This window comes from Oncorhynchus gorbuscha, unplaced genomic scaffold, assembly GCF_021184085.1.
Source record: "Oncorhynchus gorbuscha isolate QuinsamMale2020 ecotype Even-year unplaced genomic scaffold, OgorEven_v1.0 Un_scaffold_1061, whole genome shotgun sequence".
In the NCBI taxonomy this organism is placed as follows: Eukaryota; Metazoa; Chordata; class Actinopteri; order Salmoniformes; family Salmonidae; genus Oncorhynchus; species Oncorhynchus gorbuscha.
Genome location: NW_025745959.1, coordinates 120158 through 140157, shown reverse-complemented (window position 1 = coordinate 140157; position 20000 = coordinate 120158). Strand labels below are relative to the sequence as shown.

At 51.9% G+C, this 20000-nt stretch overlaps 1 protein-coding gene across 1 annotated transcript in view; it reads right to left on the bottom strand.

The window, feature by feature from the left end:
* The window catches only part of LOC124021143 (protein kinase C beta type-like), a gene marked incomplete at its 3' end in the record, with an annotated part of 92384 nt that extends 76068 nt beyond the window's left edge, over positions 1–16316 (bottom strand). The window contains 2 exon segments of the mRNA XM_046336486.1: positions 11110–11141; positions 15723–16316. Of these exon segments, the coding sequence (XP_046192442.1) occupies positions 11110–11141; positions 15723–15925 (235 nt within the window).
* Between the last annotated feature and the right edge of the window lie 3684 nt (positions 16317–20000).

Here is a 20000-nt window from a genome sequence, read left to right as displayed (position 1 = left end):
TCTGTTGTACGTTCTGACTAGACACTGGTATCATCTCTGTTGTACGTTCTGACTAGACACTGGTATCATCTCTGTTGTACGTTCTGACTAGACACTGGTATCATCTCTGTCTGTTGTACGTTCTGACTAGACACTGGTATCATCTCTGTTGTATGTTCTGACTAGACACTGGTATCATCTCTGTCTGTTGTACGTTCTGACTAGACACTGGTATCATCTCTGTCTGTTGTACGTTCTGACTAGACACTGGTATCATCTCTCTCTGTTGTACGTTCTGACTAGACACTGGTATCATCTCTGTTGTACGTTCTGACTAGACACTGGTATCATCTCTGTCTGTTGTACGTTCTGACTAGACACTGGTATCATCTCTCTCTGTTGTACGTTCTGACTAGACACTGGTATCATCTCTGTTGTACGTTCTGACTAGACACTGGTATCATCTCTGTTGTAAGTTCTGACTAGACACTGGTATCATCTCTGTTGTATGTTCTGACTAGACACTGGTATCATCTCTGTCTGTTGTACGTTCTGACTAGACACTGGTATCATCTCTGTCTGTTGTACGTTCTGACTAGACACTGGTATCATCTCTCTCTGTTGTACGTTCTGACTAGACACTGGTATCATCTCTCTGTTGTACGTTCTGACTAGACACTGGTATCATCTCTGTCTGTTGTACGTTCTGACTAGACACTGGTATCATCTCTGTTGTACGTTCTGACTAGACACTGGTATCATCTCTGTCTGTTGTACGTTCTGACTAGACACTGGTATCATCTCTGTCTGTTGTACGTTCTGACTAGACACTGGTATCATCTCTGTCTGTTGTACGTTCTGACTAGACACTGGTATCATCTCTGTCTGTTGTACGTTCTGACTAGACACTGGTATCATCTCTGTTGTACGCTCTGACTAGACACTGGTATCATCTCTGTCTGTTGTACGTTCTGACTAGACACTGGTATCATCTCTGTTGTACGTTCTGACTAGACACTGGTATCATCTCTGTCTGTTGTACGTTCTGACTAGACACTGGTATCATCTCTGTTGTACGTTCTGACTAGACACTGGTATCATCTCTGTTGTACGTTCTGACTAGACACTGGTATCATCTCTGTTGTACGTTCTGACTAGACACTGGTATCATCTCTGTCTGTTGTACGTTCTGACTAGACACTGGTATCATCTCTGTTGTACGTTCTGACTAGACACTGGTATCATCTCTGTTGTACGTTCTGACTAGACACTGGTATCATCTCTGTCTGTTGTACGTTCTGACTAGACACTGGTATCATCTCTGTCTGTTGTACGTTCTGACTAGACACTGGTATCATCTCTGTCTGTTGTACGTTCTGACTAGACACTGGTATCATCTCTGTTGTACGTTCTGACTAGACACTGGTATCATCTCTGTCTGTTGTACGCTCTGACTAGACACTGGTATCATCTCTGTTGTACGTTCTGACTAGACACTGGTATCATCTCTGTTGTACGTTCTGACTAGACACTGGTATCATCTCTGTCTGTTGTACGTTCTGACTAGACACTGGTATCATCTCTGTTGTACGTTCTGACTAGACACTGGTATCATCTCTGTCTGTTGTACGTTCTGACTAGACACTGGTATCATCTCTGTTGTACGTTCTGACTAGACACTGGTATCATCTCTCTCTGTTGTACGTTCTGACTAGACACTGGTATCATCTCTGTCTGTTGTACGTTCTGACTAGACACTGGTATCATCTCTGTTGTACGTTCTGACTAGACACGGGTATCATCTCTGTTGTACGTTCTGACTAGACACGGGTATCATCTCTGTTGTACGTTCTGACTAGACACTGGTATCATCTCTGTCTGTTGTACGTTCTGACTAGACACTGGTATCATCTCTGTCTGTTGTACGTTCTGACTAGACACTGGTATCATCTCTGTCTGTTGTACGTTCTGACTAGACACTGGTATCATCTCTGTTGTACGTTCTGACTAGACACTGGTATCATCTCTGTTGTACGTTCTGACTAGACACTGGTATCATCTCTGCTGTACGTTCTGACTAGACACTGGTATCATCTCTGTCTGTTGTACGTTCTGACTAGACACTGGTATCATCTCTGTCTGTTGTACGTTCTGACTAGACACTGGTATCATCTCTGTCTGTTGTACGTTCTGACTAGACACTGGTATCATCTCTGTTGTACGTTCTGACTAGACACTGGTATCATCTCTGTCTGTTGTACGTTCTGACTAGACACTGGTATCATCTCTGTTGTACGTTCTGACTAGACACTGGTATCATCTCTGTCTGTTGTACGTTCTGACTAGACACTGGTATCATCTCTGTCTGTTGTACGTTCTGACTAGACACTGGTATCATCTCTGTCTGTTGTACGTTCTGACTAGACACTGGTATCATCTCTGTTGTACGTTCTGACTAGACACTGGTATCATCTCTGTTGTACGTTCTGACTAGACACTGGTATCATCTCTGTCTGTTGTACGTTCTGACTAGACACTGGTATCATCTCTGTCTGTTGTACGTTCTGACTAGACACTGGTATCATCTCTGTCTGTTGTACGTTCTGACTAGACACTGGTATCATCTCTGTTGTACGTTCTGACTAGACACTGGTATCATCTCTGTCTGTTGTACGTTCTGACTAGACACTGGTATCATCTCTGTTGTACGTTCTGACTAGACACTGGTATCATCTCTGTTGTACGTTCTGACTAGACACTGGTATCATCTCTGTCTGTTTTACGTTCTGACTAGACACTGGTATCATCTCTGCAGCCTGCTGCTTCTTACCTCATAGTACTGTTTGACTGCTCATACAGTCTACACCTGACACACACACACACACACAGACTGATGATGCAATCTCTAGAAATCAGGGCCCCTAAATTAGTTAGGTAGCCAGCTATCTCAACTTAGCAACATGGTCTAATTACCGACCAGGGGGGCGGCCATATTGATTTTGTTAGTCACTCAGATATCATATCAGAAATAAACATTTCTGTCCACCCAGTGGAGTGTACCGCTGCAGCAAACATGCTTTATACTGAAACATTTTCTCTCCACCCCACAGTGGAGTGTACCACTGCAGCAAACATGCTTTAAACTGAAACATTTTCTCTCCACCCCACAGTGGAGTGTACCACTGCAGCAAACATGCTTTAAACTGAAACATTTTCTCTCCACCCCACAAATGATCTCTGCTGTCACGAGGAGTTATGGATGTGGACCACTATGAGCAGACCCCCACCACTATGAGCAGACCCCCACCACGATGAGCAGACCCCCACCACTATGAGCAGACCCCCACCACAGACCCCCACCACTATGAGCAGACCCCCACCACTATGAGCAGACCCCCACCACTATGAGCAGACCCCCACCACTATGAGCAGACCCCCACCACGATGAGCAGACCCCCACCACTATGAGCAGACCCCCACCACGATGAGCAGACCCCCACCACGATGAGCAGACCCCCACCACTATGAGCAGACCCCCACCACTATGAGCAGACCCCCACCACTATGAGCAGACCCCCACCACGATGAGCAGACCCCCACCACTATGAGCAGACCCCCACCACTATGAGCAGACCCCCACCACTATGAGCAGACCCCCACCACTATGAGCAGACCCCCACCACTATGAGCAGACCCCCACCACTATGACCCCCACCACTATGAGCAGACCCCCACCCCCACCACTATGAGCAGACCCCCACCACTATGAGCAGACCCCCACCACGATGAGCAGACCCCCACCACGATGAGCAGACCCCCACCACTATGAGCAGACCCCCACCACTATGAGCAGACCCCCACCACTATGAGCAGACCCCCACCACTATGACCCCCACCACTATGAGCAGACCCCCAACACTATGAGCAGACCCCCACCACTATGAGCAGACCCCACCACTATGAGCAGACCCCCACCACTATGAGCAGACCCCCACCACTATGAGCAGACCCCCACCACTATGACCCCCACCACTATGCAGACCCCCACCACTATGAGCAGACCCCCACCACTATGAGCAGACCCCCACCACTATGAGCAGACCCCCACCACTATGAGCCCCCACCACTATGACAGACCCCCACCACGATGAGCAGACCCCCACCACGATGAGCCTCCCACCACGATGAGCCCACCACTATGAGCAGACCCCCACCACTATGAGCAGACCCCCACCACTATGAGCAGACCCCCACCCCCAACCCCCACCATGAGCAGACCCCCACCACTATGACCCCCACCACTATGACCCCCACCACGATGAGCAGACCCCCACCACTATGAGCAGACCCCCACCACGATGAGCAGACCCCCACCACTATGAGCAGACCCCCACCACTATGAGCAGACCCCCACCACTATGAGCAGACCCCCCACCCCCAACACGATGAGCAGACCCCCACCACGATGAGCAGACCCCCCACCACGATGAGCAGACCCCCACCACGATGAGCAGACCCCCACCCCCACCACTATGAGCAGACCCCCACCAATATGAGCAGACCCCCACCACTATGAGCAGACCCCCACCACTATGAGCAGACCCCCACCACTATGACCCCCACCACTATGACCCCCACCACTATGACCCCCCACCACGACGAGCAGACCCCACCACGACGAGCAGACCCCCACCACTATGAGCAGACCCCCACCACTATGAGCAGACCCCCACCACTATGACCCCCACCACTATGACCCCCACCACGACGAGCAGAACCCCACCACTATGAGCAGACCCCCACCACTATGAGCAGACCCCCACCACTATGAGCAGACCCCCACCACTATGAGCAGACCCCCACCACTATGAGCAGACCCCCCACCACTATGAGCAGACCCCCACCACTATGAGCAGACCCCCACCACTATGAGCAGACCCCCACCAATATGAGCAGACCCCCACCAATATGAGCAGACCCCCACCAATATGAGCAGACCCCCACCACGATGAGCAGACCCCCACCACGATGAGCAGACCCCCACCACGATGAGCAGACCCCCACCACGAGACCCCCACCAATATGAGCAGACCCCCACCACGACGAGCAGACCCCCACCACGATGAGCAGACCCCCACCACTATGAGCAGACCCCCACCCCCACCACTATGAGCAGACCCCCACCACGATGAGCAGACCCCCACCACTATGAGCAGACCCCCACCACTATGAGCAGACCCCACCACTATGAGCAGACCCCCACCACGATGAGCAGACCCCCACCACGATGAGCAGACCCCCACCACGATGAGCAGACCCCCACCCCCACCACGATGAGCAGACCCCCACCACTATGAGCAGACCCCCACCACTATGAGCAGACCCCCACCACTATGAGCAGACCCCCACCACTATGAGCAGACCCCCACCACGATGAGCAGTCCCCCACCACGATGAGCAGACCCCCACCGCCACCACGATGAGCAGACCCCCACCCTCACCACGATGAGCAGACCCCCACCACGATGAGCAGACCCCCACCACGATGAGCAGACGCCCACCACGATGAGCAGACCCCCACCACGATGAGCAGACCCCCACCACTATGAGCAGACCCCCACCACTATGAGCAGACCCCCACCACGACGAGCAGACCCCCACCACTATGAGCAGACCTCCACCACGATGAGCAGACCCCCACCACGATGAGCAGACCCCCACCACGATGAGCAGACCCCCACCACTATGAGCAGACCCCCACCACTATGAGCAGACCCCAACACGATGAGCAGACCCCCACCACTATGAGCAGACCCCCACCACGATGAGCAGACCCCCACCACTATGAGCAGACCCCCACCACGATGAGCAGACCCCCACCACGATGAGCAGACCCCCACCACCAACACAATGAGCAGACCCCCACCCCCACCACGATGAGCAGACCCGCACCACGATGAGCAGACCCCCACCACTATGAGCAGGCCCCCACCCCCACCACTATGAGCAGATCCCCACCACTATGAGCAGACCCCCACCACGACGAGCAGACCCCCACCCCCAACACGACGAGCAGACCCCCACCCCCACCACGACGAACAGACCCCCACCACGACGAGCAGACCCCCACTGCCACCACGACGAACAGACCCCCACAACGATGAGCAGACCCCCACCACGATGAGCAGACCCCCACCCCCACGAGCAGACCCCCACCACGATGAGCAGACCCCCACCACGATGAGCAGACCCCCACCCCCACCACGATGTGCAGACCCCCACCCCCACCACGACGAGCAGACCCCCACCACGATGAGCAGACCCCCACCACGACGAGCAGACCCCCACCTCGATGAGCAGACCCCCGCCCCCACCACGATGAGCAGACCCCCACCCCCACCACGATGAGCAGACCCCCACCCCCACCACGACGAGCAGACCCCCACCCCCACCACGATGAGCAGACCCCCACCACGATGAGCAGACCCCCACCACGATGAGCAGACCCCCACCACGATGAGCAGACCCCCACCACGATGAGCAGACCCCCACCCCAACACGACGAGCAGACCCCCACCACGATGAGCAGACCCCCACCCCCAACACGACGAGCAGACCCCCACCCCAACACGACGAGCAGACCCCCACCACGATGAGCAGACCCCCACCCCCAACACGACGAGCAGACCCCCACCACTATGAGCAGACCCCCACCACGATGAGCAGACCCCCACCCCCAACACGACGAGCAGACCCCCACCCCAACACGACGAGCAGACCCCCACCACGATGAGCAGACCCCCACCCCCAACACGACGAGCAGACCCCCACCCCCACCACGATGAGCAGACCCCCACCATGACGAGCAGACCCCCACCCCCACCACGATGAGCAGACCCCCACCCCCAACACGACGAGCAGACCCCCACCCCCAACACGATGAGCAGACCCCCACCCTCAACACAACGAGCAGACCCCCACCCCCAACACGACGAGCAGACCCCCACCCCCAACACGACGAGCAGACCCCCACCCCCACCACGATGAGCAGACCCCCACCACGATGAGCAGACCCCCACCCCCACCACAATGAGCAGACCCCCACCCCACCACGATGAGTGGACCCCCACCCCAACACGACGAGCAGACCCCCACCCCCAACACGATGAGCAGACCCCCACCCCCAACACGACGAGCAGACCCCCACCCCCACCACGATGAGCAGACCCCCACCACGATGAGCAGACCCCCACCCCCACCACAATGAGCAGACCCCCACCCCACCACGATGAGTGGACCCCACCCCCAACACGACGAGCAGACCCCCACCCCCACCACGATGAGCAGACCCCCACCCCCACCACGATGAGCAGACCCCCACCCCCACCCCCACCACAATGAGCAGACCCCCACCACGATGAGCAGACCCCCACCATGACGAGCAGACCCCCACCCCCACCACGATGAGCAGACCCCCACCCCCAACACGACGAGCAGACCCCCACCCCCAACACGATGAGCAGACCCCCACACTCAACACAACGAGCAGACCCCCACCCCCACCACGATGAGCAGACCCCCACCCTCAACACAACGAGCAGACCCCCACCCCCAACACGATGAGCAGACCCCCACCCCCAACACGACGAGCAGACCCCCACCCCCACCACGATGAGCAGACCCCCACCACGATGAGCAGACCCCCCCCCCCACCACAATGAGCAGACCCCCACCCCACCACGATGAGTGGACCCCCACCCCCAACTCGACGAGCAGACCCCCACCACGATGAGCAGACCCCCACCCCCAACACGACGAGCAGACCCCAACCCCACCACGACGAGCAGACCCCCAACCCCACCACGATGAGCAGACCCCCACCCCCACCACGATGAGCAGACCCCCACCCCAACACGACGAGCAGACCCCCACCCTCAACACAACGAGCAGACCCCCACCCCCAACACGATGAGCAGACCCCCACCCCCAACACGACGAGCAGACCCCCACCCCCACCACGATGAGCAGACCCCCACCCCCACCCCCACCACAATGAGCAGACCCCCACCCCACCACGATGAGTGGACCCCCACCCCAACACGACGAGCAGACCCCCACCACGATGAGCAGACCCCCACCCCCAACACGACGAGCAGACCCCAAACCCCACCACGACGAGCAGACCCCCACCCCCAGCACGATGAGCAGACCCCCACCCCCACCACGATGAGCAGACCCCCACCCCCAACATGATGAGCAGACCCCCACCCCCACCACAATGAGCAGACCCCCACCCCCACCACAATGAGCAGACCCCCACCCCCACCACGATGAGCAGACCCCCACCCCCACTACGATGAGCAGACCCCCACCCCCAACACAACGAGCAGACCCCCACCCCCACCACGATGAGCAGACCCCCCCCCCACCACGATGAGCAGACCCCCACCCCAACACGACGAGCAGACCCCCAACACGATGAGCAGACCCCCACCCCCACCACGATGAGCAGACCCCACCCCCAACACGACGAGCAGACCCCCACCCCCAACACGACGAGCAGACCCCCACCCCCAACACGACGAGCAGACCCCACCCCCAACACTATGAGCAGACCCCCACCCCCAACACGATGAGCAGACCCCACCCCCAACACGACGAGCAGACCCCCACCCCCAACACGACGAGCAGACCCCCACCCCCACCACGATGAGCAGACCCCCATCCCCACCTAAATCAAAGTTGCCCATCCCTGCTATAAATAATGACTGGGATCACTCCTCCCCGTGACAACGGAACCTAATACAACATATAGGTTGCTATAGTAACCTACTACAACATATAGGCTGCTATAGTAACCTACTACAACATATAGGCTGCTATAGTAACCTACTACAATATATAGGCTGCTATAGTAACCTACTACAATATATAGGCTGCTATAGTAACCTACTACAATATATAAGCTGCTATAGTAACCTACTACAATATATAAGCTGCTATAGTAACCTACTACAATATATAGGCTGCCATAGTAACCTACTACAATATATAGGCTGCCATAGTAACCTACTACAATATATAGGCTGCTATAGTAACCTACTACAATATATAGGCTGCTATAGTAACCTACTACAGCATATAGGCTGCTATAGTAACCTACTACAATATATAGACTACTATAGTAGGCCCGTAGATAAGTCCTATATATAGACTACTATAGTAGGCCAACAGGAAGTCCTATATATAGACTACTATAGTAGGCCAACAGGAAGTCCTATATATAGACTACTATAGTAGGCCAACAGGAAGTCCTATATATAGACTACTATAGTAGGCCAACAGGAAGTCCTATATATAGACTACTATAGTAGGCCAACAGGAAGTCCTATATATAGACTACTATAGTAGGCCAACAGGAAGTCCTATATATAGACTACTATAGTGGGCCAACAGGAAGTCCTATATATAGACTACTATAGTAGGCCAACAGGAAGTCCTATATATAGACTACTATAGTAGGCCAACAGGAAGTCCTATATATAGACTACTATAGTGGGCCAACAGGAAGTCCTATATATAGACTACTATAGTAGGCCAACAGGAAGTCCTATATATAGACTACTATAGTAGGCCCGTAGATAAGTCCTATATATAGACTACTATAGTAGGCCCGTAGATAAGTCCTATATATAGACTACTATAGTAGGCCAACAGGAAGTCCTATATATAGACTACTATAGTAGACCAACAGGAAGTCATATATATAGACTACTATAGTAGGCCAACAGGAAGTCCTATATATAGACTACTATAGTAGGCCAACAGGAAGTCCTATATATATATAGACTACTATAGTAGGCCAACAGGAAGTCCTATATATAGACTACTATAGTAGGCCAACAGGAAGTCCTATATATAGACTACTATAGTAGGCCAACAGGAAGTCCTATATATAGACTACTATAGTAGGCCAACAGGAAGTCCTATATATAGACTACTATAGTAGGCCAACAGGAAGTCCTATATATAGACTACTATAGTAGGCCAACAGGAAGTCCTATATATAGACTACTATAGTAGGCCAACAGGAAGTCCTATATATAGACTACTATAGTAGGCCAACAGGAAGTCCTATATATATATAGACTACTATAGTAGGCCAACAGGAAGTCCTATATATAGACCACTATAGTAGGCCAACAGGAAGTCCTATATATAGACTACTATAGTAGACCAACAGGAAGTCCTATAAATAGACTACTATAGTGGGCCAACAGGAAGTCCTATATATAGACTACTGTAGTAGGCCAATAGGCCCGTAGATAAGTCCTATATATAGACTACTATAGTAGGCCAACAGGAAGTCCTATATATAGACTACTATAGTAGGCCAATAGGCCCGTAGATAAGTCCTATATATAGACTACTATAGTAGGCCAACAGGAAGTCCTATATATAGACCACTATAGTAGGCCAACAGGAAGTCCTATATATAGACTACTATAGTAGACCAACAGGAAGTCCTATATATAGACTACTATAGTAGGCCAACAGGAAGTCCTATATATAGACTACTATAGTAGGCCAACAGGAAGTCCTATATATAGACTACTATAGTAGGCCAACAGGAAGTCCTATATATAGACTACTATAGTAGGCCAACAGGAAGTCCTATATATAGACTACTATAGTAGGCCAACAGGAAGTCCTATATATAGACTACTATAGTAGGCCAACAGGAAGTCCTATATATAGACTACTATAGTAGGCCAACAGGAAGTCCTATATATAGACTACTATAGTAGGCCAACAGGAAGTCCTATATATATATAGACTACTATAGTAGGCCAACAGGAAGTCCTATATATATATAGACTACTATAGTAGGCCAACAGGAAGTCCTATATATAGACTACTATAGTAGGCCAACAGGAAGTCCTATATATAGACTACTATAGTAGGCCAACAGGAAGTCCTATATATAGACTACTATAGTAGGCCAACAGGAAGTCCTATATATAGACTACTATAGTAGGCCAACAGGAAGTCCTATATATAGACTACTATAGTAGGCCAACAGGAAGTCCTATATATAGACTACTATAGTAGGCCAACAGGAAGTCCTACCTTGACACTGGAAACCTTGCTTCCCGAAGCCCCTGTGAAGAGAAATGGAACATGAGGTTTATTATGGACTCTGATGAAGGAATGTCCTCACTACAACACGGCTTTCTAAGGTTGGAATTGTGGTTGTATTTATTAGGGATCCTCATTGGCTGCTCTTCCCGGGGGTTCAAACACACCGAACATCCACATTACTGACAAAACAACAGACAAAAACACAGTTCACTGTGTTCCCCCTCTAACCACCAGTCTCCCTGACCCTCCCCCTCAAACCACCAGTCTCCCTGACCCCCCCTCAAACCACCAGTCTCCCTGACCCCCTCAAACCACCAGTCTCCCTGACCCCCTCTAACCACCAGTCTACCTGACCCCCCTCTAACCACCAGTCTACCTGACCCCCCCCTCTAACCACCAGTCTACCTGACCCCCCCCCCTCTAACCACCAGTCTACCTGACCCCCCTAACCACCAGTATACCTGACCCCCCCTCTAACAACCAGTCTACCTGACCCCCCTCTAACCACCAGTCTACCTGACCCCCTCTAACCACCAGTCTACCTGACCCCCCTCTAACCACCAGTCTACCTGACCCCCCTCTAACCACCAGTCTACCTGACCCCCCTCTCTAACCACCAGTCTACCTGACCCCCCCTCTAACCACCAGTCTACCTGACCCCCTCTAACCACCAGTCTACCTGACCCCCCCTCTAACCACCAGTCTACCTGACCCCCCCTCTAACCACCAGTCTACCTGACCCCCCTAACCACCAGTCTACCTGACCCCCCTCTAACCACCAGTCTACCTGACCCCCCCCTAACCACCAGTCTACCTGACCCCCCTCTAACCACCAGTCTACCTGACCCCCCTCCCTAACCACCAGTCTACCTGACCCCCCCTCTAACCACCAGTCTACCTGACCCCCCCCTCTAACACCTGTCTACCTGACCCCCCTCTAACACCAGTCTACCTGACCCCCCTCTAACACCAGTCTACCTGACCCCCCCCCTCTAAGACCTGTCTACCTGACCCCCCCCTCTAACACCAGTCTACCTGACCCCCCTAACACCAGTCTACCTGACCCCCCCTCTAACCACCAGTCTACCTGACCCCCCTCTAACCACCAGTCTACCTGACCCCCCTCTAACACCAGTCTACCTGACCCCCCCTAGCACCTGTCTACCTGACCCCCCCTCTAACCACCAGTCTACCTGACCCCCCCTCTAACACCAGTCTACCCCCCTCTAACACCAGTCTACCTGACCCCCTAACACCAGTCTACCTGACCCCCCTCTAACAACCAGTCTACCTGACCCCCCTAACACCAGTCTAAACAACCAGTCTACCTGACCCCCCCACCAGTCTACCCCCCCCTAACACCAGTCTACCTGACCCCCCTAACACCAGTCTACCTGACCCCCCTCTAACACCAGTCTACCTGACCCCCTCTAACACCAGTCTACCTGACCCCTACCCCCCCCACCACCCAGTCTACCCCCCCCTCTAACACCAGTCTACCTGACCCCCCACCAGTCTAACCCCCCTCTAACCCAGTCTACCTGACCCCCCCCTCTCTAACCCCCCTCTACCTGTCTACCTGACCCCCCTCTAACACCAGTCTACCTGACCCCCCCCCTAACACCAGTCTACCTGACCCCCCCTAACACCAGTCTACCTGACCCCCCTCTAACACCAGTCTACCCCCCCCTCTAACACCTGTCTACCCCCCCCTCTAACACCAGTCTACCTGACCCCCCCCTCTAACACCAGTCTACCTGACCCCCCTAACACCAGTCCCCCCTAACAACCAGTCTACCCCCCCCCCCCCTAACACCAGTCTACCTGACCCCCTAACACCAGTCTACCCCCCCCCAGTCTAACCCCCCTCTACCAGTCTACCTGACCCCCCTCTAACACCAGTCTACCTGACCCCCCTCTAACACCAGTCTACCTGACCCCCCCCTCTAACACCAGTCTACCTGACCCCCCCTCTAACACCAGTCTAACACCAGTCTACCTGACCCCCCTAACCCAGTCTACCTGACCCCCCCCCCTAACACCAGTCTCCCTGAACACCAGTCTCCTGACCCCCCCCTCTAACACCAGTCTACCTGACCCCCCCCTCTAACACCAGTCTACCACCAGTCTACCTGACCCCCCTCTAACCACCAGTCTACCTGACCCCCCCCTCTAACACCAGTCTACCCCCCTCTAACACCAGTCTACCTGACCCCCCTAACACCAGTCTACCTGACCCCCCCCTCTAACACCAGTCTACCTGACCCCCCCCCACCAGTCTCTAACCAACAGTCTACCTGACCCCCCCCTCTAACACCAGTCTACCTGACCCCCCCTCTAACACCAGTCTACCTGACCCCCCTAACACCAGTCTCCCTGACCCCCCTCTAACACCAGTCTCCCTGACCCCCCCTCTCTAACACCAGTCTACCTGACCCCCCTCTAACACCAGTCTACCTGACCCCCCCCCCCCCCTCTAACCACCAGTCTACCTGACCCCCCTCTAACAACCAGTCTACCTGACCCCCCCCTCTAACACCAGTCTACCTGACCCCCCTAACACCAGTCTACCCCCCCCCCTCTAACACCAGTCTACCTGACCCCCCCTAACACCAGTCTACCTGACCCCCCTCTAACACCAGTCTACCTGACCCCCCCTCTAACACCTGTCTACCTGACCCCCTCTAACCACCAGTCTACCTGACCCCCCCCCCTCTAACACCAGTCTACCTGACCCCCCCCTAACACCAGTCTACCTGACCCCCCTCTAACACCAGTCTACCCCCCCTCTAACACCTGTCTACCTGACCCCCCCCTCTAACACCAGTCTACCTGACCCCCCTCTAACACCAGTCTACCTGACCCCCCCCCCCTAACACCAGTCTACCCCCCCCCTAACAACCAGTCTACCTGACCCCCCCTCTAACCACCAGTCTACCTGACCCCCCCTCTAACCACCAGTCTACCTGACCCCCCTCTAACCACCAGTCTACCTGACCCCCCTAACACCAGTCTCCCCGACCCCCCCCTCTAACACCAGTCTACCTGACCCCCCCCTCTAACACCAGTCTACCTGACCCCCCTAACACCAGTCTCCCTGACCCCCCCCTCTAACACCAGTCTACCTGACCCCCCCCTCTAACACCAGTCTACCTGACCCCCCTCTAACCAACAGTCTACCTGACCCCCTCTAACACCAGTCTACCTGACCCCCCTCTAACACCAGTCTACCTGACCCCCCCCTAACACCAGTCTCCCTGACCCCCCCCTCTAACACCAGTCTCCCTGACCCCCCCTCTAACACCAGTCTACCCCCCCCCCCCTCTAACACCAGTCTACCTGACCCCCCTCTAACCACCAGTCTACCTGACCCCCCCCCTAACCACCAGTCTACCTGACCCCCCCCCTCTAACACCTGTCTCCCTGACCCCCCCCTCTAACACCAGTCTACCTGACCCCCCTCTAACACCAGTCTCCTGACCCCCCCCCCTCTAACACCTGTCTCCCTGACCCCCCTCTAACACCTGTCTCCCTGACCCCCCTCTAACACCAGTCTACCTGACCCCCCCCCCTCTAACCACCAGTCTACCTGACCCCCCCCCCTCTAACACCTGTCTCCCTGACCCCCCTCTAACACCAGTCTACCTGACCCCCCCTCTAACCACCAGTCTACCTGACCCCCCTCTAACCACCAGTCTACCTGACCCCCCCCCCTCTAACACCTGTCTCCCTGACCCCCCCCCTCTAACACCAGTCTACCTGACCCCCCCTCTAACCACCAGTCTACCTGACCCCCCCCCTCTAACACCTGTCTCCCTGACCCCCCCCTCTAACACCAGTCTACCTGACCCCCCCCTCTAACCACCAGTCTACCTGACCCCCCTCTAACCACCAGTCTACCTGACCCCCCCTCTAACACCTGTCTCCCTGACCCCCCCCCCTCTAACACCAGTCTACCTGACCCCCCCTCTAACCACCAGTCTACCTGACCCCCCCTCTAACACCAGTCTACCTGACCCCCCCCTCTAACCACCAGTCTACCTGACCCCCCTCTAACCACCAGTCTACCTGACCCCCCTCTAACACCTGTCTCCCTGACCCCCCCCCATTCAGTTTGTGCTGAAGATAAATCAGATCATAACATCCTTGAATGGACAGACACACACACACACACAGACACAGACACACACAGACACAGACACAGACACAGACACACACACACACACACACACACACACACACACACACACACACACACACACACACACACACACACACACACACACACACACACACACACACACACACACACACACACACACCAACCACCTGGAGTCAGTGTGTGATGCGGTAGAATGGTCGATAGACTATCTGTCTCTGGTGGGTCTGACCGCATATAGGACACTAACAATGGCGGATGAATGGTTATACAACCATGTTTCATTCGGTTGATGGAGGCTGTGGGGTTTTATATCTCTTGTTCATGCGTCTCTCTGTCTCTCTCTGCCTGGCTAAAGTCATTCAGCAGCAAGTGAATCACCTGTATCCTGTACGCGCCGCACACACACACACACGCACATCCCCCACGCACGCACACTAACCAGATGAAGTCCGTGCAGTGGCTGCAGAACGTGGGCTGCTTGAAGAAGCGCGCGATGAACTTGTGGTCCTTGACCTCGTGCACGTTCTTCTGGCGCAGAGCTCCTTGGCGCGCGAAGCCCCTCGCGGCCCCGCTCTCCCGCCGCTCGGATCCCCCGGTGCTCGAGCTCTCTCCGTCGCTGCTGCCCTGCTCGCGGTCAGCCATTTTAACGCGGAAGTGTTTTGAAATTAGGAGGAAAGAGAGAGTTGTGTGTATTTTTCAGAAGGTGCCTCCCTCCCTTCTTCCTCTCTCAGTGTCGGTTTCCCCCCCGGTGTTCGCTCGGTGTGAATGTCCTGACTCCTGCCAAGCCTCACACTGCTGGGTCCCCGACTCCCCGTGGGCCCTGCTTCCCTGTTCGCTCGGATCTCCCACAGCCCCCGGAGACTGAGCAGCGCTGCTACAGCTGTGGCGACGTGCTGCTGGTGTGTGAGCGAAGCGCCTCGTGCAGTGTGTATGTTGTCTGCAGGAAGAAGAGTGTTGCGCTGGAACCGTGAGATAGGGGGCAATGAAGGCCCCTCCCCCTTACCTACTCCGAATTCCACCGTACACGGTGTGAGAGTATAGGAAGAGACAGAGGGACTGTTTTTGTCGCAAACATTTCGGTGAACAGTAGGGTGTAGCCTAGGTCATGAGAGAGACAGAGATACTGACAAGAGAGAAGGGGTGTGTTAGTGAATGTGAGGTAAACAACCTGGACACTTGTTGAAGATCACCTGACCAGCCAGTGAGAAAGAGAAGGACGTGGGTGGAACTCTAGAATGTAGAGGATGATGGAATAGAACAGTAGAATAGATAGAACACCAGAGTATAGAACAGTAGAATAGATAGAACACCAGAATATAGAACTGTGGAATAGATAGAACACCAGAATATAGAACAGTAGATTAGATAGAACACCAGAATTTAGAACGGTAGAATAGATAGAACACCAGAATATAGAACAGTAGATTAGATAGAACACCAGAATTTAGAACGGTAGAATAGATAGAACACCAGAATATAGAACAGTAGAATAGATAGAACACCAGAATATAGAACAGTAGATTAGATAGAACACCAGAATTTAGAACGGTAGAATAGATAGAACACCAGAATATAGAACAGTAGAATAGATAGTACACCAGAATATAGAACAGTAGAATAGGAGGGTAAAGTCACAGAGCTCAAAGGGAATGACATGGATCCTGGTAGGTAAAGATCTAGGCCTCTCTCCAGAGCTGAACCATCAAGGAGATAAACTACTAGGAAAACATGTCCTTGGATCATATTATCAAATCAAAGTTTATTTGTCACGTGCGCCGAATACAACAGGTGTAGTAGATCTTACAGTGAAATGCTGAATACAACAGGTGTAGTAGACCTCACAGTGAAATGTTGAATACAACAGGTGTAGTAGACCTCACAGTGAAATGCTGAATACAACAGGTGTAGTAGACCTCACAGTGAAATGCTGAATACAACAGGTGTAGTAGACCTTACAGTGAAATGCTGAATACAACAGGTGTAGTAGACCTTACGGTGAAATGCTGAATACAACAGGTGTAGTAGACCTCACAGTGAAATGTTGAATACAACAGGTGTAGTAGACCTCACAGTGAAATGCTGAATACAACAGGTGTAGTAGACCTTACAGTGAAATGCTGAATACAACAGGTGTAGTAGACCTCACAGTGAAATGTTGAATACAACAGGTGTAGTAGACCTTACAGTGAAATGCTGAATACAACAGGTGTAGTAGACCTCACAGTGAAATGCTGAATACAACAGGTGTAGTAGACCTCACAGTGAAATGCTGAATACAACAGGTGTAGTAGACCTCACAGTGAAATGCTGAATACAACAGGTGTAGTAGACCTTACAGTGAAATGCTGAATACAACAGGTGTAGTAGACCTCACAGTGAAATGCTGAATACAACAGGTGTAGTAGACCTTACAGTGAAATGCTGAATACAACAGGTGTAGTAGATCTTACAGTGAAATGCTGAATACAACAGGTGTAGTAGACCTCACAGTGAAATGCTGAATACAACAGGTGTAGTAGACCTCACAGTGAAATGCTGAATACAACAGGTGTAGTAGACCTCACAGTGAAATGCTGAATACAACAGGTGTAGTAGACCTCACAGTGAAATGCTGAATACAACAGGTGTAGTAGACCTCACAGTGAAATGCTGAATACAACAGGTGTAGTAGACCTCACAGTGAAATGCTGAATACAACAGGTGTAGTAGACCTCACAGTGAAATGTTGAATACAACAGGTGTAGTAGACCTTACAGTGAAATGCTGAATATACAGTAGTGAGGCTATATACAGTAGTGAGGCTATATACAGTAGTGAGGCTATATACAGAGAGAGGCTATATACAGTAGAGAGGCTATATACAGTAGAGAGGCTGTATACAGTAGAGGCTATATACAGTAGAGAGGCTATATACAGTAGAGAGGCTATATACAGTACATGGGCTATATACAGTAGAGAGGCTATATACAGTAGAGAGGCTATATACAGTAGAGAGGCTATATACAGTAGAGAGGCTGTATACAGTAGAGGCTATATACAGTAGAGAGGCTATATACAGTAGATAGGCTATAAACAGTAGACAGGCTATATACAGTAGAGGCTATATACAGTAGAGAGGCTATATACAGTAGAGAGGCTATATACAGTAGAGTCTATATACAGTAGAGAGGCTATATACAGTAGAGAGGCTATATACAGTAGAGTCTATATATGTAGCGGATGTAAAACGGCTAGCTTAGTTAGCGGTGTGCGCTAAATAGCGTTTCAATCGGTGACGTCACTTGCTCTGAGACCTTGAAGTAGTAGTTCCCCTTGCTCTGTAGGGACGCAGCTTTTGTGGAGCGATGGGTAACGATGCTTCGTGGGTGACTGTTGTTGATGTGTGCAGAAGGTCCCTGGTTCGCGCCCGGGTATGGGCGAGGGGACGGTCTAAAGTTATACTGTTACATATACAGTAGTGAGGCTGTATACAGTAGAGGCTATATACAGTAGAGGCTATAGACAGTAGTGAGTCTATATACAGTAGAGGCTAAATACAGTAGAGAGGCTATATACAGTAGAGAGGCTATATACAGTAGAGAGGCTATATACAGGAGAGAGGTTATATACAGTAGAGGCTATAGACAGTAGTGAGTCTATATACAGTAGAGGCTAAATACAGTAGAGAGGCTATATACAGTAGAGAGGCTATATACAGGAGAGAGGTTATATACAGTAGAGAGGCTATATACAGTAGAGAGGCTAAATACAGTAGAGAGGCTATATACAGTAGTGAGGCTCTATACAGTAGAGAGGCTATATACAGTAGATAGGCTAAATACAGTAGAGGCTAAATACAGTAGTGAGGCTATATACAGGAGAGAGGCTATATACAGTAGAGAGGCTATATACAGTAGAGAGGCTATATACAGTAGAGAGGCTAAATACAGTAGTGAGGCTATATACAGGAGAGAGGCTATATACAGTAGAGAGGCTATATACAGTAGTGAGTCTATATACAGTAGAGAGGCTATATACAGTAGATAGGTTATATACAGTAGAGGCTATATACAGTAGTGAGGCTCTATACAGTAGAGAGGCTATATACAGTAGAGAGGCTAAATACAGTAGAGAGGCTATATACAGTAGTGAGGCTATATACAGTAGAGAGGCTATATACAGTAGAGAGGCTAAATACAGTAGAGGCTAAATACAGTAGAGAGGCTATATACAGTAGAGAGGCTATATACAGTAGTGAGGCTCTATACAGTAGAGAGGCTATATACAGTAGAGAGGCTAAATACAGTAGAGGCTAAATACAGTAGTGAGACTGTATACAGTAGAGAGGCTTTATACAGTAGAGAGGCTTTATACAGTAGAGAGGCTTTATACAGTAGAGAGGCTATATACAGTAGAGGCTATATACAGTAGAGAGGCTTTATACAGTAGAGAGGCTATATACAGTAGAGAGGCTTTATACAGTAGAGGCTATATACAGTATAGAGGCTATATACAGTAGAGAGGCTATATACAGTAGAGGGGCATTATACAGTAGAGGGGCTATATGCAGTAGAGAGGCTAAATATACAGTAGAGAGGCTGTATACAGTAGAGAGGCTATATACAGTAGAGAGGCTATATACAGTAGAGAGGCTATATACAGTAGAGGCTATATACAGTAGTGAGTCTATATACAGTAGAGATGCTATATACAGTAGTGAGTCTATATACAGTAGGTG